Source organism: Choristoneura fumiferana, chromosome 9 (assembly GCF_025370935.1).
Source record: "Choristoneura fumiferana chromosome 9, NRCan_CFum_1, whole genome shotgun sequence".
Taxonomy (NCBI): Eukaryota; Metazoa; Arthropoda; class Insecta; order Lepidoptera; family Tortricidae; genus Choristoneura; species Choristoneura fumiferana.
In genome coordinates this window covers 2827154-2847935 of record NC_133480.1, presented here as the reverse complement: position 1 = coordinate 2847935, position 20782 = coordinate 2827154, and the positions used below count along the sequence as shown (strand labels likewise).

At 39.5% G+C, this 20782-nt stretch overlaps 1 protein-coding gene and 1 long non-coding RNA gene across 4 annotated transcripts in view; both read left to right on the top strand.

The window, feature by feature from the left end:
* The window catches only part of LOC141430993 (GPI transamidase component PIG-S-like), a 103950-nt gene that overhangs the window by 75278 nt on the left and 7890 nt on the right, over nucleotides 1–20782 (top strand). For all 3 annotated transcript variants that reach the window (XM_074091909.1, XM_074091911.1, XM_074091910.1), the window contains exons 2-5: nucleotides 12433–12523; nucleotides 18961–19100; nucleotides 19617–19829; nucleotides 19955–20143. In XM_074091909.1, coding sequence (XP_073948010.1) covers nucleotides 12433–12523; nucleotides 18961–19100; nucleotides 19617–19829; nucleotides 19955–20143 — 633 coding nt within the window. The remainder of the gene's footprint in view (nucleotides 1–12432; nucleotides 12524–18960; nucleotides 19101–19616; nucleotides 19830–19954; nucleotides 20144–20782) is intronic.
* Nucleotides 12734–14195, top strand: LOC141431010 (uncharacterized). Its single transcript, XR_012451691.1, has 2 exons — nucleotides 12734–13631; nucleotides 14030–14195. It is a non-coding gene; the product is annotated as an uncharacterized lncRNA (long non-coding RNA).

Genomic DNA, 20782 nt, shown 5'->3' with positions numbered 1-20782 from the left:
ACTACTAGTTGACACCGGTTAATATTTGACAGGATTTTTTATTGCTGTTAACAAGTTTTATTTAGGGGTTTAGTCGCCTTTAGGGACACAGACACTAGGTCCTTGCCTTTATTTACATGTATTATTATTTTTATTTTATATGAGGTGCTTTATAGACAGTCGCGGAGAGTGGGTAGCAGCCGCCCGGGGCGGGAGAAAATTTTGCCGCCCTCTTATTTAGGGTTTTCATTATAATAGGTCGCAATTATCATCATCCCAGCCCAGCCTATATACGTCCCACTACTGCAGGGCTACTACGAAACTCGAAACTCGAAGTTCGTATCGTACCTTCCCTCTCGCTCTCGTATTAAATAGTATAAGTGTCAGAGAGACCGCACGACACGAACTTCGAGATTCGAGTTTCGTAGTAGCCCGCCTGGGCACAGTCCTCCTCTCAGAGTAGTCCCCACGCGGGCCGAGTGCGGATTGGGAACTTCACACATACCATTACATTTTTATGGTATTTTGCCGCCCTCTAAATGTGCCGCCCGGGGCGGACCGAACCCCTCCATTGTCCCAACTACGCTACGCCACTGTTTATAGAAGATGCATGGGGCGTGCAGTTGGAAAAAATCCGCTCATGACTGCGAAAGGAGGACCTAGACATGCGAGACTGTTACCGGCTGTAAAACCCGGTCGCACTCCCCAACTGGTTAACGAATATTTCAATACGCTCAGGATCTAAAACGGGGAGAAAAAATACGATTTCGACTGGCGACGTGGGTAACATTGAGGTCGTGATCGTTTCATCTGTTCCCTAATATGCTAATCCCAACTTTGCTTGTGACGCATTTGCGAAGTGTTTGAGCAAATAGACAGATCCAAATAAAACTGCCTTATCGGTTAGTGTTAGTCTATCTGGCTTTTGTCTGGTTTTGTGCATGACATGATTAACACGCATTTAATTTGTTAATACTACTTGTACTGTTGGCACATGCTGAGCTGAGTCGTTTTGGCATCACACTACAGCACAATATCTCCTATTTATGTTTTTACTGTGTTTTTGTTGTGATGTAGTGTGTTTTTCTTGTCAATAAATGTTGTGAGTTTGAGTTTGAGTTTTACTATTACTTATTCTGTGTTAATACATAGTATAAACCAAGTAAAATGATGTACGAAATGAGTGCACCGTGGTCTTCATTAACGTTGCATGACGAATAGATATTCTCTAGTCTGAGCGGTTATGATTTTGGGATTGTACACGAATCCCGTGGGAACAAAGACACGTAAGCACATACAAACTTTCGCATTTGTAATATTAGTACGACCCCTATCATCCACTTCTTTGTCTGCGTCTAATGCCTCCTCTACATATCGACGGATGCGTCGGCAGATGGATCCGCAACCATATCTTCGGATAAATTGCGATCCGTCCACACATCTGACAGGCGCGTTGCGTTCGCGCTGCCACCCTTTGATCCGTGTCGAAAAACCCGTGTCAGTACTTAATCACGAAAAACTTTTTCACGAAAACTTTTTCACGAACGACTTTATCACGAAAAAACTTTATCACGAATGAACTTTATCACGAAAAGACCATATCACGAAAATTATTTCACGAAACTTTTTCACGAACGACTTTATCACGAAAACTAAATCACGAATAGACTATATCACGAATAGACTTTATCACGAAAAAACTTTACCACGATAACTATATCACGGATAGACTTTATCACGAATAGACTTTATCACGAAAAATGTTTGAAACTTCTTTACGCTGAAACGGCTCGAGGGATTTGGATGAAATTTAGCAAAAAGTTAGTTTATAATCTGGTTTAAAACATAGGATACGTTTTATTCCGATATTCCCACGGGATAGGGTTAAAATTTCGAAATAACAACCGCTGGGCTTAGAGCCATGAAATTTGGTATGAAGGTAGCTGGATGTCTAGAATAACACATACGCTAGTATTTATCCGGACAATCCCACGGGATAGATTTGTAACTAATGGACCCCATACATCTCTGTATTATTATTATTATTATTTTGTAATTTTTACTTTAATTGAATACTGTAGTTTTTATGTATTATGCGGTTTTCACAAGTTTCTTGCGGCGCCTTCTTCTTGGCAATGATGGTCTTTCTGAAAGCGCTGCTTGATTTGTACGAGCGAGCGAAGCGAGCGAGCAAGACGGTTCGGTTTAGAAGCGACTCGGATAGGTTAGGTTCAGAAGGCTAAGGCGGGAGCGAAGCGGAGCGTAGCTCCCGCCTTAGCCTTCGATGTTAGGTTTTTTTTCATAGCAGCCCGGATAATAAAGGAAATAGATAGATTAGTAACAGAAAAAAGCAATTTTAATCAATAATCGCAATGTAAGTTGTCAATAACACTATTTAGTATGGATTATGTATTTAGATATTACATGTAAGTATTACATAAAGAAAACGGATGAACTAAAACAATTACCTACTTTTGCTCACCTGCAACCTTTATGATAGCTACGTTTATGCAAGAAATGTGTGTTCATGCAGTTCCTCCAACTTCATACTGCAAGAACACACACAAATCACACAAATCCATCTAACTCAAGCAGAGCTCATCTTCAAATTCAAATTAATTTATTTGCGAAACAGCAATTCATAGCTAAATATAGAACAAAAATTGGTCAAGTGCGAGTCGATTTTTCTAGTGTTAAAAAGAATAGGCAAACTAGTGATGACAGTGCGGATTTGACGAGCGCTTTATTAAAGTTGGCTTCATTGAGGTTTGTGGTTCATAAATTTGGCACAAAAACGAATAAATTAGACAGTCACTATTTGTACTATCGAAACTTTTATAAAACATCATTATAATCGCAAACCTAAAAGTAGGTAAATATTCAAACGACATAGCTAGCCGTTGCTAGGCGACTCGGCCACCGACAGACAGACAGACAGCGGAGTCTCAGTAATAGGGTCCCGTTGGCACCCTTTAGGTACGGAACCCTAAAAAAGAAGAAGGCAATAGGAAAACTGCAATGATGTCTCAAAAACCGTTGTTTTCACTTAAAAAAATGCGTGTTTTTGCAGGCGGATGGAAAGATCAGCAAAGTAGGTAGGCTTTACAAGTTAACGAGTAAGTCTTCTTATACGTTTTTTCTACTCGTGTAGGTACTTTAATCCGCACATTATAATTTCACAAACAAAGTAACGAAGGCGCTTTTTAGGGCTGATTTAAAAGTCTATTGTCTCTGGTACTGGCTACTAATTATGCGCTAATTCACTGTTTTTTTTTAACTAATTTCAAACTAATTTTAACCCACCTACCTATACAATACAATTACTCTTTATTGTACACCAGAAATAGTAAGCTGTACAGAAAAAAGGTACAATGAGAGAAAAAAGCAATAGGCAGTCTTATCGCTTAAGAGCGGTCTCTTCAAGGCAACCTTATTTCAGAATATTAAAACGCAACAAAAATACACCTACACATACATATATCGTACAATATAATACACGTCTAAAATGAATATAGGCGTGAGATAAACAGCCACATATAAGTCCATACTAATATTATAAATGTGAAAGTGTGTGTGTGTTTGTATGTTTGATGATTGAAGATTTTATCCCTATCCCGTGGGAATATCGGGATAAAAAGTAACTTATTCCAGAGGTCCAGCTACCTACATACTAAATTTCAGGGCTCTACGCCCAGCGGTTGTTATTTTCGGATTTTATCCCCGGGTATCCCGTGGGAAAATCGGGTCAACAAGTTATCTATGTGTTATTCCAGACGTCCAACTATCTACATACCAAATTTCATGTATCTAAGCCTAGCGGTTGTTATTTCAAAATTTTATCCCTATCCCGTGGGAATATAGGAGTGAAAAATAACCTATGTGTTATTCCAGAGGTCCAGCTACCTACATACCAAATTTCATGGCTCTAAGCCCAGTGGTGGTTTTTCGAGATTTTATCCCTGGGTATCCCGTTGGAATATGGGGTCAAAAAGTTATCTACGTGTTATTTCAGACGTCCAACTATCTACATACCAAGTTTCATGTATCTAAGCCTAGCGGTTGTTATTTTAAAATTTTATCCCTATCCCGTGGGAATATCGGAGTGAAAAATAACCTATGTGTTATTCCAGAGGTCCAGCTACCTACATACCAAATTTCATGGCTCTAAGCCCAGTGGTTGTTATTTCGAGATTTTATCCCTGGATATCCCGTGGGAATATCGGGTCAAAAAGTTATCTTCGTGTTATTCCAGACGTCCAACTATCTACATACCAAATTTCATGTATCTAAGCCTAGCGGTTGTTATTTCAAAATTTTATCCCTATCCCGTGGGAATATCGGGATAAAAAGTATTCTATGTTTTAATCCAGATTATAAACTAACTTTTTGCCAAATTTCATCCAAATCCCTCCAGCCGTTTCAGCGTGAAGAAGTTTCAAACATTTTTCGTGATAAAGTCTATTCGTGGTAAAGTCTTTTCGTGATATAGTCTGTTCGTGATTAAGTTTTCGTGGTAAAGTTTTTTCGTGATATAGTCTGTTCGTGGTAAAGTCTTTTCGTGATATAGTCGGTTCGTGATTAAGTTTTCGTGATAAAGTCTTTAGTGGTAAAGTTTTCGTGAAAAAGTCTTTAGTGGTAAAGTCTATTCGTGATAAAGTTTTTCGTGATAAAGTTTTCGTGATAAAGTCGTTCGTGAAAAAGTTTTTCGTGAAATAATACTAGCGCCGAAAAACCGACACCAAACGGATGAGTGGCAGATGCATCGGCCGACGTTAAATACCTACCACAGACAAGCAAAAACCACCCTCTACACCTCGGCGGACGCATCCGCAGATACAATCTGCCGACGCATCCGTCGATATGTAGAGGAGGCATAACAGATCAATGACTCTCCTTGAGTACCTATTGGTACTCATGGGCGGTGTTGATCGTTTCCTATCACATGACCCACTCGATAATAAAAAAAACCGGGCAAGTGTGAGTCGGGCTCGCGCACCGAGGGTTCCGTACACATTTATAGGTATGTAAGTAAACGGGAATCGGTCTTGAAGATATTTCCAGTGTTTAAGAGTAGGGCTCTGCATCCAGTGTATGCTGGGCCCTACTCTTAAGCAAAATGTACGCAGTGTGGGGTCAGGTTCGGTATATTGGTCATTGATATTTACAGACAGACATAAAAAATCGAGATTTTCAGACTTTTCTAGTTGGTTGTGTTATATTAGCTACCTTCATACCAAATTTCAAGATTCTGAGTTCAAAGGAAGTACCCTGAAGGTTTTGATTGATTCCCTTGCGAGTAGACCTCAGGTGTGCAACTTTTTGGTCTTCACCCATCTATGTATAGACTGCACGCCCGCGTTTTATTCCAAAAAGCCAGTCTAGTGCCGTACGTAAGGTACTTAGATGTCAATGATTAATAGTCTAATACGCAGACATTGCGCGCTTATACGAATGCGAATTCGGCACGTTGCTTGTAGATTACTTACCTGATTTATACTTTGCTGTATGACGTCTCCTCGTGTGACGCGAATATTTGCTATTTCACAAAACGGATTGGGACGCGTGGGAGGATTCAACTGAAAAAACTATCACGTGTTATGTCATGGCGGCGGCTTTGTAATTTGGTGTAGGTAAGCTAAGCTCTGTTATACAACAAAGACTGATTTTAATTTATAAGCTTTTACTGTCTGTACTGTAAGTTGAAAGGAGCTGGATCATTTTCATATTATATTAAGCACGGGAAAGAGAAAACCAACCAAAACTGTCAGTCATCCATCTGTCGTGCAATACTTTGTAGCTTGGAGACCCTGCCAATTTGTAGAGACGTCTGACAAAATGATATGAGACTAACTGACAATAGTTTTAATAGCAGATTGTACAACGAGAGAATAAAACCATTTTACCCGAGAGGTTCATGCAGCCACCCAATCTGGTACGGCGAGCGTGGACAGACACGTCGAGGGGAAATAGGTTTAATCCTGTGTTTTATACTCTGCTTGTCAATTTGATTGCGACGAAATTAATTAAATGGGAACAATGGAAACAATTGTTCACTTATTAGCTAGGTAGGTAAGTACTGTTTATTTTTATGCATATATGTACGAGTATATATGTTACCACAGAATAAGTAATAGTGCAAGTAATGTTACTTAGTTTTGTTTATTTATTAATATAAATTACGAATTATAAAAAAGGTAGTTAGAAATTACTATTAACTTTTTCCATTGTGACACGAAAATTAATCATACATTTGTATGGATAATTTTCGTGTCACAATGGAAAAAATAATAGTAATTGTAATTTGAACTAACTGCGTTAAGATGTGCAACTTTAATATTTGTCTTTTCTAAATAAAATACTTTAAAATGATACAAATGTAGACCAAGCTTGAGACATTCATTTGTTTTCACCGTAATTTTTTTATACATTAGATGGCATAGCGCGTGCCGAGAGTGGGTTTATGGACTTTGTACCCACGGGCTTTGATCTTGCAATGTTTTTGTCTGAAAGTAGTTTGTTGTCGGAAAATTTAACGTAAAAAATCACCTACACGTTTTCGGATCATATTGCGTGACATCCACGCGACCCGACCCGACTAGACTCCCGACGTAATTATGAGTGAATGGTTATTATCCGGTACCCTAGCCAAATAAATAAAATTTTACCTAGAATTAACACATGTTTACGTTCTATCTTGACTTATATGTGTCTATATGTTTCAACTCCATCGGGAATCGTGTCTAAAGAAACCTACAAGATTAATTATCATATCTTCTTCTTGTATTTAATCATGAAAATAATAGTAGATTCTTACATCGAACACCAAGGCTGAGACTGTCGGCATGAGACCTATAATTTTCCATTATCATTATACACCGTATATTCATTTAACGTGCATACAACGGCTCCAATGTCATCTAATTGCAATAAGTAATTGTTTATACACTACACCTATAAAAGGCCCTTGTGTCCAATGCTAGGGTCAAATGGAGGTCTAGCTATCAACGCAACGTTCATTATGTGTTCTAGCACCTCGGTTGCATGTAGCGGTATGAATGCAGCTTCATATTCATCATCCCAGCCTATATACGTCCCACTGCAGGGCACAGGCCTCCCCTCCGAATGAGAGGGCTTGGGCAGTAGTTCCCACGCGTTCCCAGTGCGGATTGGGAACTTCACACACACCATTAAATTGCTTCGCAGGCTTGTGCAGGTTTCCTCACGATGTTTTCCTTCACCGCAAAGCTCGTGGTAAATTTCAAAATGTAATTCCGCACATGAATGTCGAAAAACTCAGAGGTGCGAGCCGGGGTTTGAACCCACGATCCTCTGCTTGAGAGGCGATAGGTCAAACCACTCGGCCACCACGGCAGCTTCATGTTATAGGGCTCTATTAAGGTGCGGCCACAAGCAGTCGCTTGTCGCTCGATCTGGCGACTCAAAAAAGTAGGGCCAAGTAGCCGCGTCGAGCAGCAGCGACAAGATGGCTTCTTGCAGGTCTGCAGGAATGATCTTGGCCTTGGAAACTGATTTCTCATTTAGTAGCAGTTGTGGCAGTGGTACAAATAAAAGAAATTGGAGTGAATGTTAGAAATAAATAACAGTGTTTTTGCCGAAATTGAAGAGGTTTTTTTTTCCAGCGATAAAGCTCAACATTTTCAGCTTTATCGGTATATGTCACGTGACCAGATTTGATACTGGAAACGAGCGTCGAGCGATTTCATGTGGCCGCGCCCTTACGCGTCCGATATCCGTCTAGCCGTTCATATCACAGGGAAATACATTTATCTTTTAAACCGTAATTATTGTATCTATTATTAAAGCCGAGTTTAAACTTGCAAGAAAAAAAGTGCAAATTGCATGTCATTGCGAGGCCTAGGCCGAGAAGGAGGAGAATGTTAAAGATTGATATCTTTAACATTCTCCCCCTTCTTGGACGGATAGAGTAACGAACGAAACGGTATTGAAGAGCTTGGAAGTGATAAGTACTATAAAAGTGAGGAAGCTGTTGTATTTGGGGCATATAATGCGTAACAACAAGTATGGTCTGCTTCATCTTATTATCCAGGTCCAGGGGAAGATACAAGGCCGCAGACCACCTGGCCGTAGACGTACCTCCTGGTTAAGAAACCTTAGAGACTGGTTCGGAATGAGTACCAGATCCCTCTTTCGAACGGCAGTCTCTAAGGTAAGGATAGCACTAATGATCGCCGAACTCCGATAGGAGAGGGCAACCGGAAGAAGAACATTGCGAGGCGGTAAAGCCAACGTGTTTGTAGTGGTCAATCGGGCGCCGCAATGTAATGCAACTTGCACAATTTTTCTTGCAAGTCTAAACTCGGCTTAAGAGGCTATCATGGGAATTCTGGCGTTATTCAGTCGAGAGAAATCGATAGGCGTATCGATAATGCCTGGAAGAGCTTCTGGTCCATGAAGACGCTAATGAAGGGCAACCTTCCTCTGTCACTTAAGCGCAAACTCGTCATGTGCATTCTTCCCATCTTAACCTACGGCGCCCAGACTTGGTCATTGACTGAAGCTCAAAAGTCCAGGCTCAAAGTTTGCCAACAAGCAATGGAGCGCAGAATTCTGGGTGCTCGAAGAACTGATCGAATCAGAAACACGGCACTGCGCTCTAAAACCCGTATAACTGATGTGGGTGTCAAGACCGCTAAGCTGAAGTGGGACTGGGCTGGACATGTCTGCCGCATGCATCCAGACCGATGGTCACGAATCGTTACCGAATGGGTTCCGAAGGATGGTCAAAGGAGCAGAGGCAGACCCAAGAGATGGCGGGACGACCTGAGCGCTTTTCAGCTCGATTGGCAGGTGCATGATAGGGAAGAGTGGCGAAAGAAAGGGGAGGACTTTGCCCAGCAGTGAGACATATTACAGGCTACATAAAAAAAACTGACCAGAATGATAGATTGCAGAACTGATCAGAATGAGCGTGTAGCCGATGTATAATGCACAGAGCCTATACTACGAAGTGCAAAACTCGAACTTCGTATCTTGCCATCCCGCTTATGCTTATATTATTTAATACGAGAGTGAGAGGGACGGTACGACACGAACTTTGATTTTCGAATTTCGTAGTAGCCCCTCTGAAATTGCTGCAACCAGAGTTTGCGCACGCGTTGATGACGTCACAGGGCAGGAGTCAAGTGTTTAGACGAGTGCGAATTGAGACCAATTTACACGCCATGTTTGTGTACGGTTACAAGGTCCAGTAGATGAAGTATGGAGGCCTTTGAGCAACACGGGCTTCCTACCGTTAGGCCAGATTTCTGAAACTCCATACAGTAGTCTCAAGAACAAATAATAAGGCTAGAAAACCTGATTTCAAATAAAAAAACACCGCAATCAAATCGGTCCACCCGTTTAAGAGCTACTAATATGCCACAGACAGACACACATAGCGGTCAAATTTATAACACGAATAAGGGAATAGAAATGTTTGTTTGTTTATACTCTTTACAAAAAAATAGGAAACAAAAAGGACATACAAAATAGTAACACAAAAAAACCGGCCAAGAGCGTGTCGGACACGCCCAGGATAGGGTTCCGTAGCCATTACGAAAAACATCAAAAAATATTTTTCAAAGGATTTCGTATATTAAACTACTAATAATTCTCAAGCAATCTTAGCCGCTATAGGTTTCCTTGTAAATTTGATATATTTACCATTCTGAATTTTTTCAAAACTTTCCACCCAACAGTTTAGATTTTAGGGGGGGGGCTCGAATTTAATGAAAGAAGTTTAGTTTTTTTTATTGCGTACCTCTGTCGGCGTGACTGATATGCGAGTATTTCTCAAAAAGTAGTCCCGTCACGAAATTGACAAAAAAACAGTTTTGTCAAGAAATTATCAACACTATAAGGACGAGATCATAAAGCATAAACATGCATAAAACATCCAAAATTCCTTGACGTGAGGAAAACGTCACGAAATCTTGTGAGGAAAAAATCGTAATTTTGTAACTACATCAAAACTTTCTATTGGATCCAACAACAAAGATTATCTGACTTTTTATCACCCTCATATGTTATATTTTTTTGTAAAAGGTGTTGCAATAAATAAAATGAATAATAATAAATAATAATAATGTCAGCTTTCTAGTACTAACGGTCTCTGAGCTTAGCCGCGGACGGACAGACTTGTTGACTACGGAACCCTAAAAAGTGCTTAAGTACGAAGACGGACTTATCCCTGAAGGGATCTCTGTTAGTCAATCTTTGAGTAGTAAAGAGCAATTAAATAGGGATCGACAAATACAGCAAAACATTTGAATAAATAAAGAATTTAAAAATACGACCGCGACTATGGCTCTTTAGGTCGCGGTTCGAACCCCGGTCGCGGCAGGTATTTGTATGAAAAATACGAATGTTTTTCTCGGATCTTGGACGTTTAATATATATTTAAGTATGTATTTATCTATATAAGTATGTTTATGTCTTGCCTAGTACCCATAGTAGGTACAAGTTTTACTTAGTTTGGTAATAGATCAATCAGTGTCAATTGTCTCATGATATACATAAGTAGGAGCCCTAACGGGGCTGCCACATGTTCTAATGCGATGTGTCTGCTAAATGACAGTGTGCAGTACTGCCACCCGTACAATTGTTAGTACAACAAAACGTGCATAAATATCTAATACGACTAGGTATATGCCTGGGGCCGATTGGAACTGCACTGGGTAAAAGTTAAAATGCATATTTATACGCGTTGACGGCAGTGAAAGTAACAGATTTTTATCAAAATCGAATTTTCAGGCCATCTATGGCTATGACAATATATTACCTAAAGGCAGTGCCTAAAGGTATTCAATGAGGTGTTTTCCGAATCGGTTTTCCGTCAACATTCCAACAATGGCCGTGCCACAATGCCGACCTGACACGCCGTGTAAATAAACAGGTGCCAGTTCTGCATTATCTTTCTGTATTACCTAATATGGTAATTCGCAATGAGTTTACAAAGGAAACAAATGATTCGGTCAGTAAAAGTGTGGCCTACAAAGTAATATGCCTAAAAATACGATGTCTAGAAAGCAAGATGGCCAAAAAGCAATAGCAATAAGCAGTTTGTCTTAAAAAAACATTTTTGGCCCGCCGGTCTCTGCCATGTCACATTTCTTCTCAATTCATCAATGAGGCTGCGTTTCCACCAGAGATGTGGGAGGAATTAAAAAAAATATCACGGGACAATTCACACCAATTGACCTAGTCCCAAAGTAAGCTTTGGGTACTAAATAAATATCAAATAAATATCATGGGACACTTGACACCAATTGACCTAGTCCCAAACTAAGCAAAGCTTGTACTATGGACACTAGGCAACGGATAAACATACTTATATAGATAAATACATACTTAAATACATATTAAACATCCAAGACCCGAGAACAAACATTCGTATTATTCATACAAATATCTACCCCGGCCGGGATTCGAACCCGGGACCTTAAGCTTCGTAGTCAGGTTCTCAAACCACTCGGCCATCCAGTCGTCACTAAGCAACGGATAAATATAATTATATAGATATATACATACTTAAATACATATTAAACACCCAAGACCCGAGAACAAACATTCGCATTTTTCATACAAATATCTGCCCCCGACACGGGAATCGAACCCGGGACCTCAAGCTTCGTAGTCAGGTAATGTGTTTGTCATGAACCAATATAAACTCTTTTACCTCCGCTCCGCTCAGCTGTTTCCACTAGACTAGAGCTGTGCTGAGATGAGCGAGTACAGTTACATTATGAAGCCATTATGAGGCTTAGTACGAAGTAGGATGAATAGGGCAATACTATAATAGCCCTTTCGAACCCAGCCGATACGATTGTGCGGGTTAATTACATTTGAATTTGAATTTGACATGGATTGTACATAAGGTCCACTGTCGTAACTCTTACATTTGAATTTGACATGGATAGTACATAAGGTCCACTGTCATAACTCTTACATTTGAATTTGAATTTGACATGGATAGTACATAAGGTCCACTGTCATAACTCTTACATTTGAATTTGACATGGATAGTACATAAGGTCCACTGTCATAACTCTTACATTTGAATTTGACATGGATAGTACATAAGGTCCACTGTCACAACTCTTACATTTGAATTTGAATTTGACATGGATATTACATAAGGTCCACTGTCATAACTCTTACATTTGAATTTGACATGGATAGTACATAAGGTCCACTGTCATAACTCTTACATTTGAATTTGACATGGATAGTACATAAGGTCCACTGTCAAAACTCTTACATTTGATTTTGAATTTGACATGGATTGTACATAAGGTCCACTGTCATAACTCTTACATTTGAATTTGAACTTGACATGGATTGTACATAAAGTCCATTGTCGTAACTCTTTTCATACTCGGCTGGGTTCGAAAGGGCTGAATAAAATACTGATACATTGTTAATTGATTTCAGAGTCGAGTCGGATGTGGGCGAGCGCGTCATTTGTCGGCGTGCTCATCGTCATCGGTGTACCTTTGTGGTGGAGTACCACGGAAGTCTACAGGTATGGGTGCAGCATCACGGAGAAAAAAATAGAGTTACCAAGGGACTGTTTTCGGTGTACTTTCCAGCGCTAGTACCAAAAATACCGGTACTAAAACGGTATAATTCTCTAAAGCATTTGAAATCACCCGAGACCCGGATATCCGCCCGTTTGACAAAACAATATTTCCACCTATACTGAAGTGACTATTTAGTCACTTATATGTAATGGTTTAAGGTGGAACGATTTCCATACTAATGTATTAACACAATCATGTGCGCTTGAAAGAATAATTTGAAATTAAAATCACATCTGTTGACTTTTATTTTGTTCTTTATTTGAGGCATTTTTTATTTACGTAAAGAAAGCTTTTGATTAATAGCTTAATCTAGATGATTATTTTAGTTATTTTTTGTCAATATGTGAGTGGACGGCGACAGTATCGTACGCCAACGGCTCGGTTAGTAGTGTGTGTTTCAGCTACGTTGTCAACTCGCTGACAATTCGATGCTAAGCGACGTTGCCAGATTTCGTTTGATTTGTCTGATCAAAATCACATAATTACCATTTCGAAGCTCGTTTAACTTTTTTTTAAATATTTTTGCTGGCCATAGGTACAAAGTCCGTCAGTCAAAAGACTGAAGTGCAACGAACAAATGTATTGCCAATTCTTTGGGTTTCCGACAGAAATTAGGAAGAAAATCACATAATATTAACGTATTAACAAATAAGTACGGAAAATTGCATTAACGGATTATAAATTAGTAGTGATAAAATCAGATAAAGGCTGCATGGCTTGTGGCTTTTTCCATAAAATAAAAATAAAAAACATCAAGTCAAATGTCAAATTCGTCAAGTCATAATTTTTGTTCGTTTGTTGTCATAGGTTGTCATGACATTGTAAACTAATGGAGTAATTTTTTCCTAAATTAAATTATCGTAATTTGTCCTCGAAACTGGCGGGATTATCATTATCTATAATCTATAATGTGAATGCAGTTATATTTTCAAGTATTGAACTGAATTATAATTCACATTGGAAACTATGAAGCCACGAACTTTGCGAAAAAAATACATAAAGCATCAATACTCTGGTCTCGAATAAGACGCATTATAAGGAAATTAAAAAGTAAGTACAGTAGAGGCTGAGTACAACATACAACTTCCACCACCCCCGTGGGTACCGTAGGAATCGGCTGAGGGATAATATCAGAAGATGGGCAGCAGCGTTTTCCAAGCAACCCCACATCATATACTTACTACGCTCGCCAACCCGCTTATCAAACGTGGCGAGTATTGGCAACACGGGAAAATATGGGGGAGGCCTAAAGTCTCAGTTTCCATGACCGTAGGTGTTTAGGACAGATTTTTTTACTGTTTTTTTTTTTCAAGTCCCCAGCCCCTTGGTAGCGGACTAACTTTTGAGCCTCATATCTCGGTAATTTTGGAGTTCAGAGAAAAGTTCATTTGACAAAATATGCTTCTTCAAAATATGTTTTATTTTCATAATAAAATATTTAATTACAGAGTGAAAGACACTGTCATAACATACATTGTCGGCTGGTAAGCTGTGTGCGAGACTGGCACAAGACTGGAAAAGTGGCGTGAAAATGCAAGAGGCACTCAGCAGTGGTTGTATGTGGGCTAATTTAATTGACTGATGTAAATAAATAAATAAAAACTGACTTAGTGATGGACTTTTTTATTTGTTGTTCAATAGAGCCTTCGATTACTACCCAACCAATTAAATATCATGAAGAAACGTACACACACCTGCTATATAATTAATGGTGTGTGCTATATTTCAATTCACTCATTGTGAGAGGAGGCCTCTGTATGTAGGTATGTATAGGGATAATGATTATGACTAATTTTCTCATAGTATGTAAAGTGTATTGTAAATAAAAAATAAATAAACAATCGTTGAGTTACGGTCAAGGAAACTGAGTCACGTACCAGGGTGGAACCTATGTGCTACTAATGTCATGTTGACATCCCATACACTTGCCAAAGAAATCACAGCGCAATTGAATATGAAAAGGTTCCACTTGGGTTCCACTCTGGTACGTGATTCGGTTTCCTTGACTTTGTAAAGGCGAACTTATCCCTCGAAGGGATCTCTACCAAGCAACCCTTGAGTGGATGTGAGGAATTATAAGTCTCATAGTACTTACTGTAGTTGTGCTGTGCATATTCAGATTTACCTAAAAATTTTAAAAAAAATGTTTGTGCCTAAATTAGGTCTTATAAATTTTTAGCTACACATTTCAAAAAATATTAACATCATTAACTGAGAACAATAAAAAAAAACAAAAAAAAGTTAATTCTTACAACGGGTTTGAACCCGAACTTCCTAAGCTGAGGATAGGTTAAACTCTAGCCTTATGCAACTAGGCCAATCTGCTCTTTGATCATGAGAGCGAAATTAACAAAGACTTCTGTTTACAACAAATTACAAGCATGTGTGCGAAAATATCCCAGTCGAAACTGCAGCGATCAAGTGAAAGTATTTTCTAAATTAAAATACATCTGAAACTTGGTACGATATATCACAAATTTCACGCTATTGGCGGTATGTACATTATTTTATAAAAATATCCACGATTTCATTCCTAAAAAAAATAAAATACGTGGAATTTGCACACTAACGTCATCTACTGGCGCTGTAGTGCCTAGCTGACCGTGACAAGCGACCTTAAACCATCTAACTAACTTGTATGTAGAGTTTTGTTCAAGCAAATTGCTAGTTATCACTGGTTTGAGAACATGATAAAATAATGAGCAGGTGTTTTGTTATATCGGCCCGAACTCATGTTTTCATAAAAAAAACCCCTTTTTGAAATTAATATTTCTCATAGTTGAAGACACACTTTGGTTATTTCATTTCTTTTATGATATACATATAGAATTTTTACCGTCTCTTTACTCAAAATAAAAACGGTATACATTTGACAGTTGGAAATTTGCTTTAACAATACTCAACAGTAGTTGAGGGTTTAGTCACCGTTTAGTTATTAATACCGCGCTAGAAAGAAGCGTCGAGCGGTATTCTGTGTGGCCTCTTTCACGTTAGCTCGAATATTACAACCGGTGCCGCCTCCGTCGCCAGTGTGTTTCTAGCTTAAATGTGTTTATTCGCAACTGCACTTCGGTCACGTTTTTTGTCATCCAACGGGCCACGGTGACTATCGCCGAACCGTCGATAAGTAATATCAGACTTCGGGTAAGGACACCGGTTGTCACACGCTACCCGATAACCTCCCGGCTCCAATTTAAAAGTTCGTCATATCTAAATATAAATATATTGAATTAAGTAATTACTGCGCTTGAGGTTATGTAAATATTGTAGATTGTTCTGATAATAAGCCCTTTTCTAAGGTCAGAGAGAGAATTTTTGCAGGCCAGTTTAATTGTGATTGAGGATCACGGTATAGAGGAAAGAGTATTATTTATTGCTATAATTACCTCGATGTTTTGACCACATTACAGCGGCTGTGGCCACGAGTTTACCGAAGTGTATCACCTTCGTTTAGGCGCGCAAGTTTTTCAAACTACCCGCATTTGATTTTCCTGTAGGTACCGACACAATCGAATTCAAATTCAAATGATTTATTCAGTAAATAGGCCGCAATGGGCACTTTTACACGTCATTTTTTAAACTACTAGCACTTTCGGAAAGACCATCATTGCTAAGAAGAATGCGCCGCAAGAAACTTGGCAGAAAGTCATTTTTTCATAATAATATAATTACAAACAAAATACTTAAAAACTATTATTATACAATTAAAGAAAAAAATATACAAAAAATAATAATAATAGAAATACAGGGATGTAAGGGGTCCCTTAGTTACAATACTAAACACTAACTATATCTAAACTATATTTACGTTCAGTGGAAGTGTAGAATGCTTCCACCGTCATAAATTTTAAAATAATAATAACAATAATTTAGTTCTGAAATATACATTTCAGGTCAAGTAACCATTAAGCTTTTGGAATTCGAAGGCAAGTTCACGTCTGCCGCCCCCATCGCTTCGACAACCCCACGATTTATCCAAAGACACATCTCGCCAACACTTGCCTATTATAGAATTCCGTGCTAAAGAGCTCATACCCATCACCCTGGTTGAAATTTCTACATTTCTTTATGTAAACCGCTTCCCGCACCATTTTTGAGAGGCGTGGTAATGACGTTCAGTGGAGTGAATTATTTATGACTTATGTACATAAAGCCCAATTTATACCTGGGAGAAAAATCGTGCAACTAATATTTACATTATGATTGGTTTTTGGAGTCTTTTTGTATTTTTTATTTCAACTCCAAATTTTGTTACTTTTACGGGTATCCCGTGAAACCATATCGAAAATACAAACTGAGACATGGTTGTACAGAATAACCAGAAAAAGAGACCGGCGCTGGGATTCCTGTCCAGCGGTGGTGTAGGGGTTATACAATACAATAATCTGGTAGTGACATCCTGGTAGGCCGGCCAGAATCGCCACAGGACGGAACTCTTCAACGGTTAATGGCATCGACTTGAAATTTGGTATGCAAATGTAGTTTGGGTGATAATACAAGTACAGTCAAAAAAAAGTACAGTCGTCAAAAACAGCTTTTATTAAAAATGAAATTTTTATCGAAAACTTATTTAATACGAGATTGACGATACGATACAAACTTGGGTTTTCGAATTTCGTAGTCGCCCTGCAAACCTCTCTCCAAGCTATTTCCACTGCCATTTGAAGTGCACTCCCGCTATGTGACGTGTGCAAGCTATCGAGTTGTTTGCAAGGGTTGATCAGTACCCTTAGTGTATACGTTTTCGGTTACAAATACGTCTCCACCGCGTTCGCGTTAAAATCTCAATTTGTATGGAAACACGAACGGGGTAAGGATACTGGCCCCTGCTGTACCACAAAAGTTACAAGGTGCTACAATTATACAAAATTGTTAAGCTTCTTTTATTATTTTGTCGATTTGTAGCACATGTAATCTTTGTGGTGCAGGATAATACTTTGGAGTTTTTGACAAATTAGCACGATGAGCCCCGAGGGTTTAAAAAAATCCTACCCCTTTAACCCTACTAAATCTCACCTTTTTTTAGCATTGTATTTTTTTTTTAGTATTTTCTGTAGGGCACTTTAAACTATTATTAATACATATTTATTTAACACGTGTTCTGATCAACACATCATGTGAGGTTATTATTGTATTCCCATGAACGTTGATAACACCATGGCTCTGATAATGATAACCCCATGGATTTGCGCACATAACTTATCGCCCATGGTTTTATCTCTTATGTCATACCGTAAAACCTTTAGTCCTCTGAAAAACAGACTTTATAGCTATTGGCGCTTACGACATTCCAACAACTATGTTGTATATAGAGAAGATGGAAAATAAGCTTAACCACCAAGTTCATTAACGTAGCGTTTCTTATGGATGGTTGGATATAATCAGTTATTTGACATGATGTTATCATCATTTTAGTGCGTGTCGAATTTGACCTGTCGATAGCAGGTTATACTTTTTTATGCGTATTTCATTTATATTCGTTAACGTGCTAAGGTCGAGTTTGGAAGCGACTGAATTAGCTACCCTATGGTATAAGGTGTTAGGTTTAAAGTGGGATGGACTTGGAATTGGGGATGAGTCCTTTTGTTTTAAAGTAGGTTGAACTTACCGTCATTTTATGGGGTTCCTTGGTCAAAACGACTGTGACAACGTACAGTATCGAAACTACAAAATACGTTATTTATTTAAATTTTATAAATTTAATTCGCTTACGAATGGCACAATAAAAAATAAAACGAAAATTTGCAGATTCAGTAGATACTGTACGTGGCGGCAGTCGAGAACCCTTTTAGTTTCAGTAGGCAACAGTGCTTGTTACAGAAATATTTTGCGAAGATCATGTCTTGCTAATATGTATGATGTTTTACGAATATCATTTGCTGTTGTGATGCTTTGAGAATAGCGTGTTTTGTGAATATGATTTTTTGAGAATATCATGTTTTGCGAATATGATATTCAACGACGGATTGGAAACGGGAGCGAATAGAGCGGGCGGCGCGGCGTGGCACTGCGTAGTTTTGTCTTGCGAAAATTGGTTAGCGGCTGTGTAAATGACGCTTGGCTGTGTGCGTGCGTCGATTCGGGCGCTAGTATGTAGATCGCTGCCTATTACTTGTATTGTGCCTGCGGGTGCGGATAGCTGTTTAGGTAAAACCAGCTGCACGCGACGCGCATAGTTAGCGCTATACTATTTTTCAATACGGGTCCACCCGCTCTATAAAAAGTGCGTCCATCCATCCATCCATCTAACACTTCGGGTGCCGCCTAACTCCGATTGAGTCCGACTTTTCCTGATGGAAATACATTCTTTATATCTATACTACTACTACTACTACTACTTTGACATCAGTTAATTTTTTGCTGTGCTGCCTTCTTTCAGAGTGTCGTTGCCGTACAAGAAGATCTATGATTTGACCTCGTTGCCAGTCGCCATCGCCACCAACTTGGTGGTGCTGGCAAACGATGACGCCACCGCTGATGAGATCGTCAAATTTCTTGAAACGTCATTCCAAGACTCAAGTAAGTCACTTCTCCTTTTACTAGCTCGACCTCGCCCCTTGGTGAGATGTCATGAGATTTGGCTCGATCCCGTCTCTTAATCGCCAGTAAGATTTTTCAGAACGCATTTTTTTAATGTATATTATATATAGTCATGATTTTTTTTTACTGAATTCAACTCGGTTTACTTACAATGTAACACTGTTTCTTGCGAAAAAAAATTAGATTGGGTGAGGCTTGGCTTGATCTTTTCTCCCCTAAGGCTCCATTTCCTCCAAAGATGTGCGAGGAATGTGTTTATCATCAACCAATAGAAACGATTCATTTACCTGTCCTCGCACAGCACCGCTCTGGTGGAAACAGCTGAACGAAGCGAGGCGAGGTAAATGAAGCGTTTCTATTGGTTCATAAAAAACACATTCCTCGCAGGGAACACATCCTCTAACATCTCTACTTGAAACGCAGCCTAAACGCCCCATTAAGGATTCCCCCTTGTAGATTGCATTTTTGATTCAACACGTGGTCCTTCATTTTCAGTTGTGATCAAGCTCAAAATAAGCAAACGCGTGTTGTCCGATTCCCTCCGGCACACGCTGGAGTCGGTCGCGGACGAGGTGGAAGCGGTCGAGGAGGTGACCGCGGCCGTCGGCGCGGTCGCTCCCAACACGCTGCTGTGCGTGCAGCGGACGCCGCTCTACAAGCAAGTGTGGCTCGGCACGGACCGTGTCGTGTTCTTCAGAGACGCAACAGGTAATTGGCTTGTTAGTTGACAGATGCGCAAACGCATCCACTCCACTAGCCACCCAGAGCTCTTTTTGCTTGCGTTGACTTGTACCACATTTTATGCAAATAAAAAACTTTGACTTTGCCCGCAGCGGGCATACCACTGGTCGATGTGCTCTCCGAGTGGATATACCAGACGTTAGTGCTGGCCAGCGCGGTCACTAACGACGACACTCTGCGCATGCGCTACCCGCCGGCAGCCGGGTATCACATCATGCTGTCCATTGCTGTTCCGGATGCAGATCGCGGGCTCCAGTTCCCGGCGAAGGAGGCTATGGAGGGTGAGATGTGTTCCTGCTAGTTACTTACGTAATTTGTTGAATCAGACGTTACTTTGCGGAGGTCCATACGTAATGTATGTATGTAAACTCTTTATTGTACAAAATAAGTAAACAAACACAATTTGACAAATATTTGAGATATATGTACAAAGGTGAAAGGATACCAGTCAACCTTTGAGTGAATGAGAGGAGCATTCAGTCAGGGACAGACAACCATATCAATATGAAGCAAAACAATTAGGGCTATCGTTTTTTGTCTCACTAAATGGCGCACTGTTGCGTGGGGTTTTTAAGTATGGCTTTCAAAGTCTGTTATTACGGGCGTGAAAACAAAGATTAGATTAAAATCATATTTAATACACCTTAAAGCCGTACCATAAAAATATCGAGCATGCCACAGTGTTCCATAGTCCCCGTTTTGTTCGGAAAAAAGGGAGGACAAAGGTTTCCGAAAGACAAAACTGTCTCAAAACACAGACATTAATTGCCCCGGAACTTATATTTGCCATAATTAATTTTAGCTATTGCAAAATATTCACAAAATTATTGTAATTATAAATAAACCCGCGTTGCTCGCCCAAAAACTATGAGATTTGACATTTCGGAGACCTCACGCTACACTAGCGCCTCTAGTGGTGA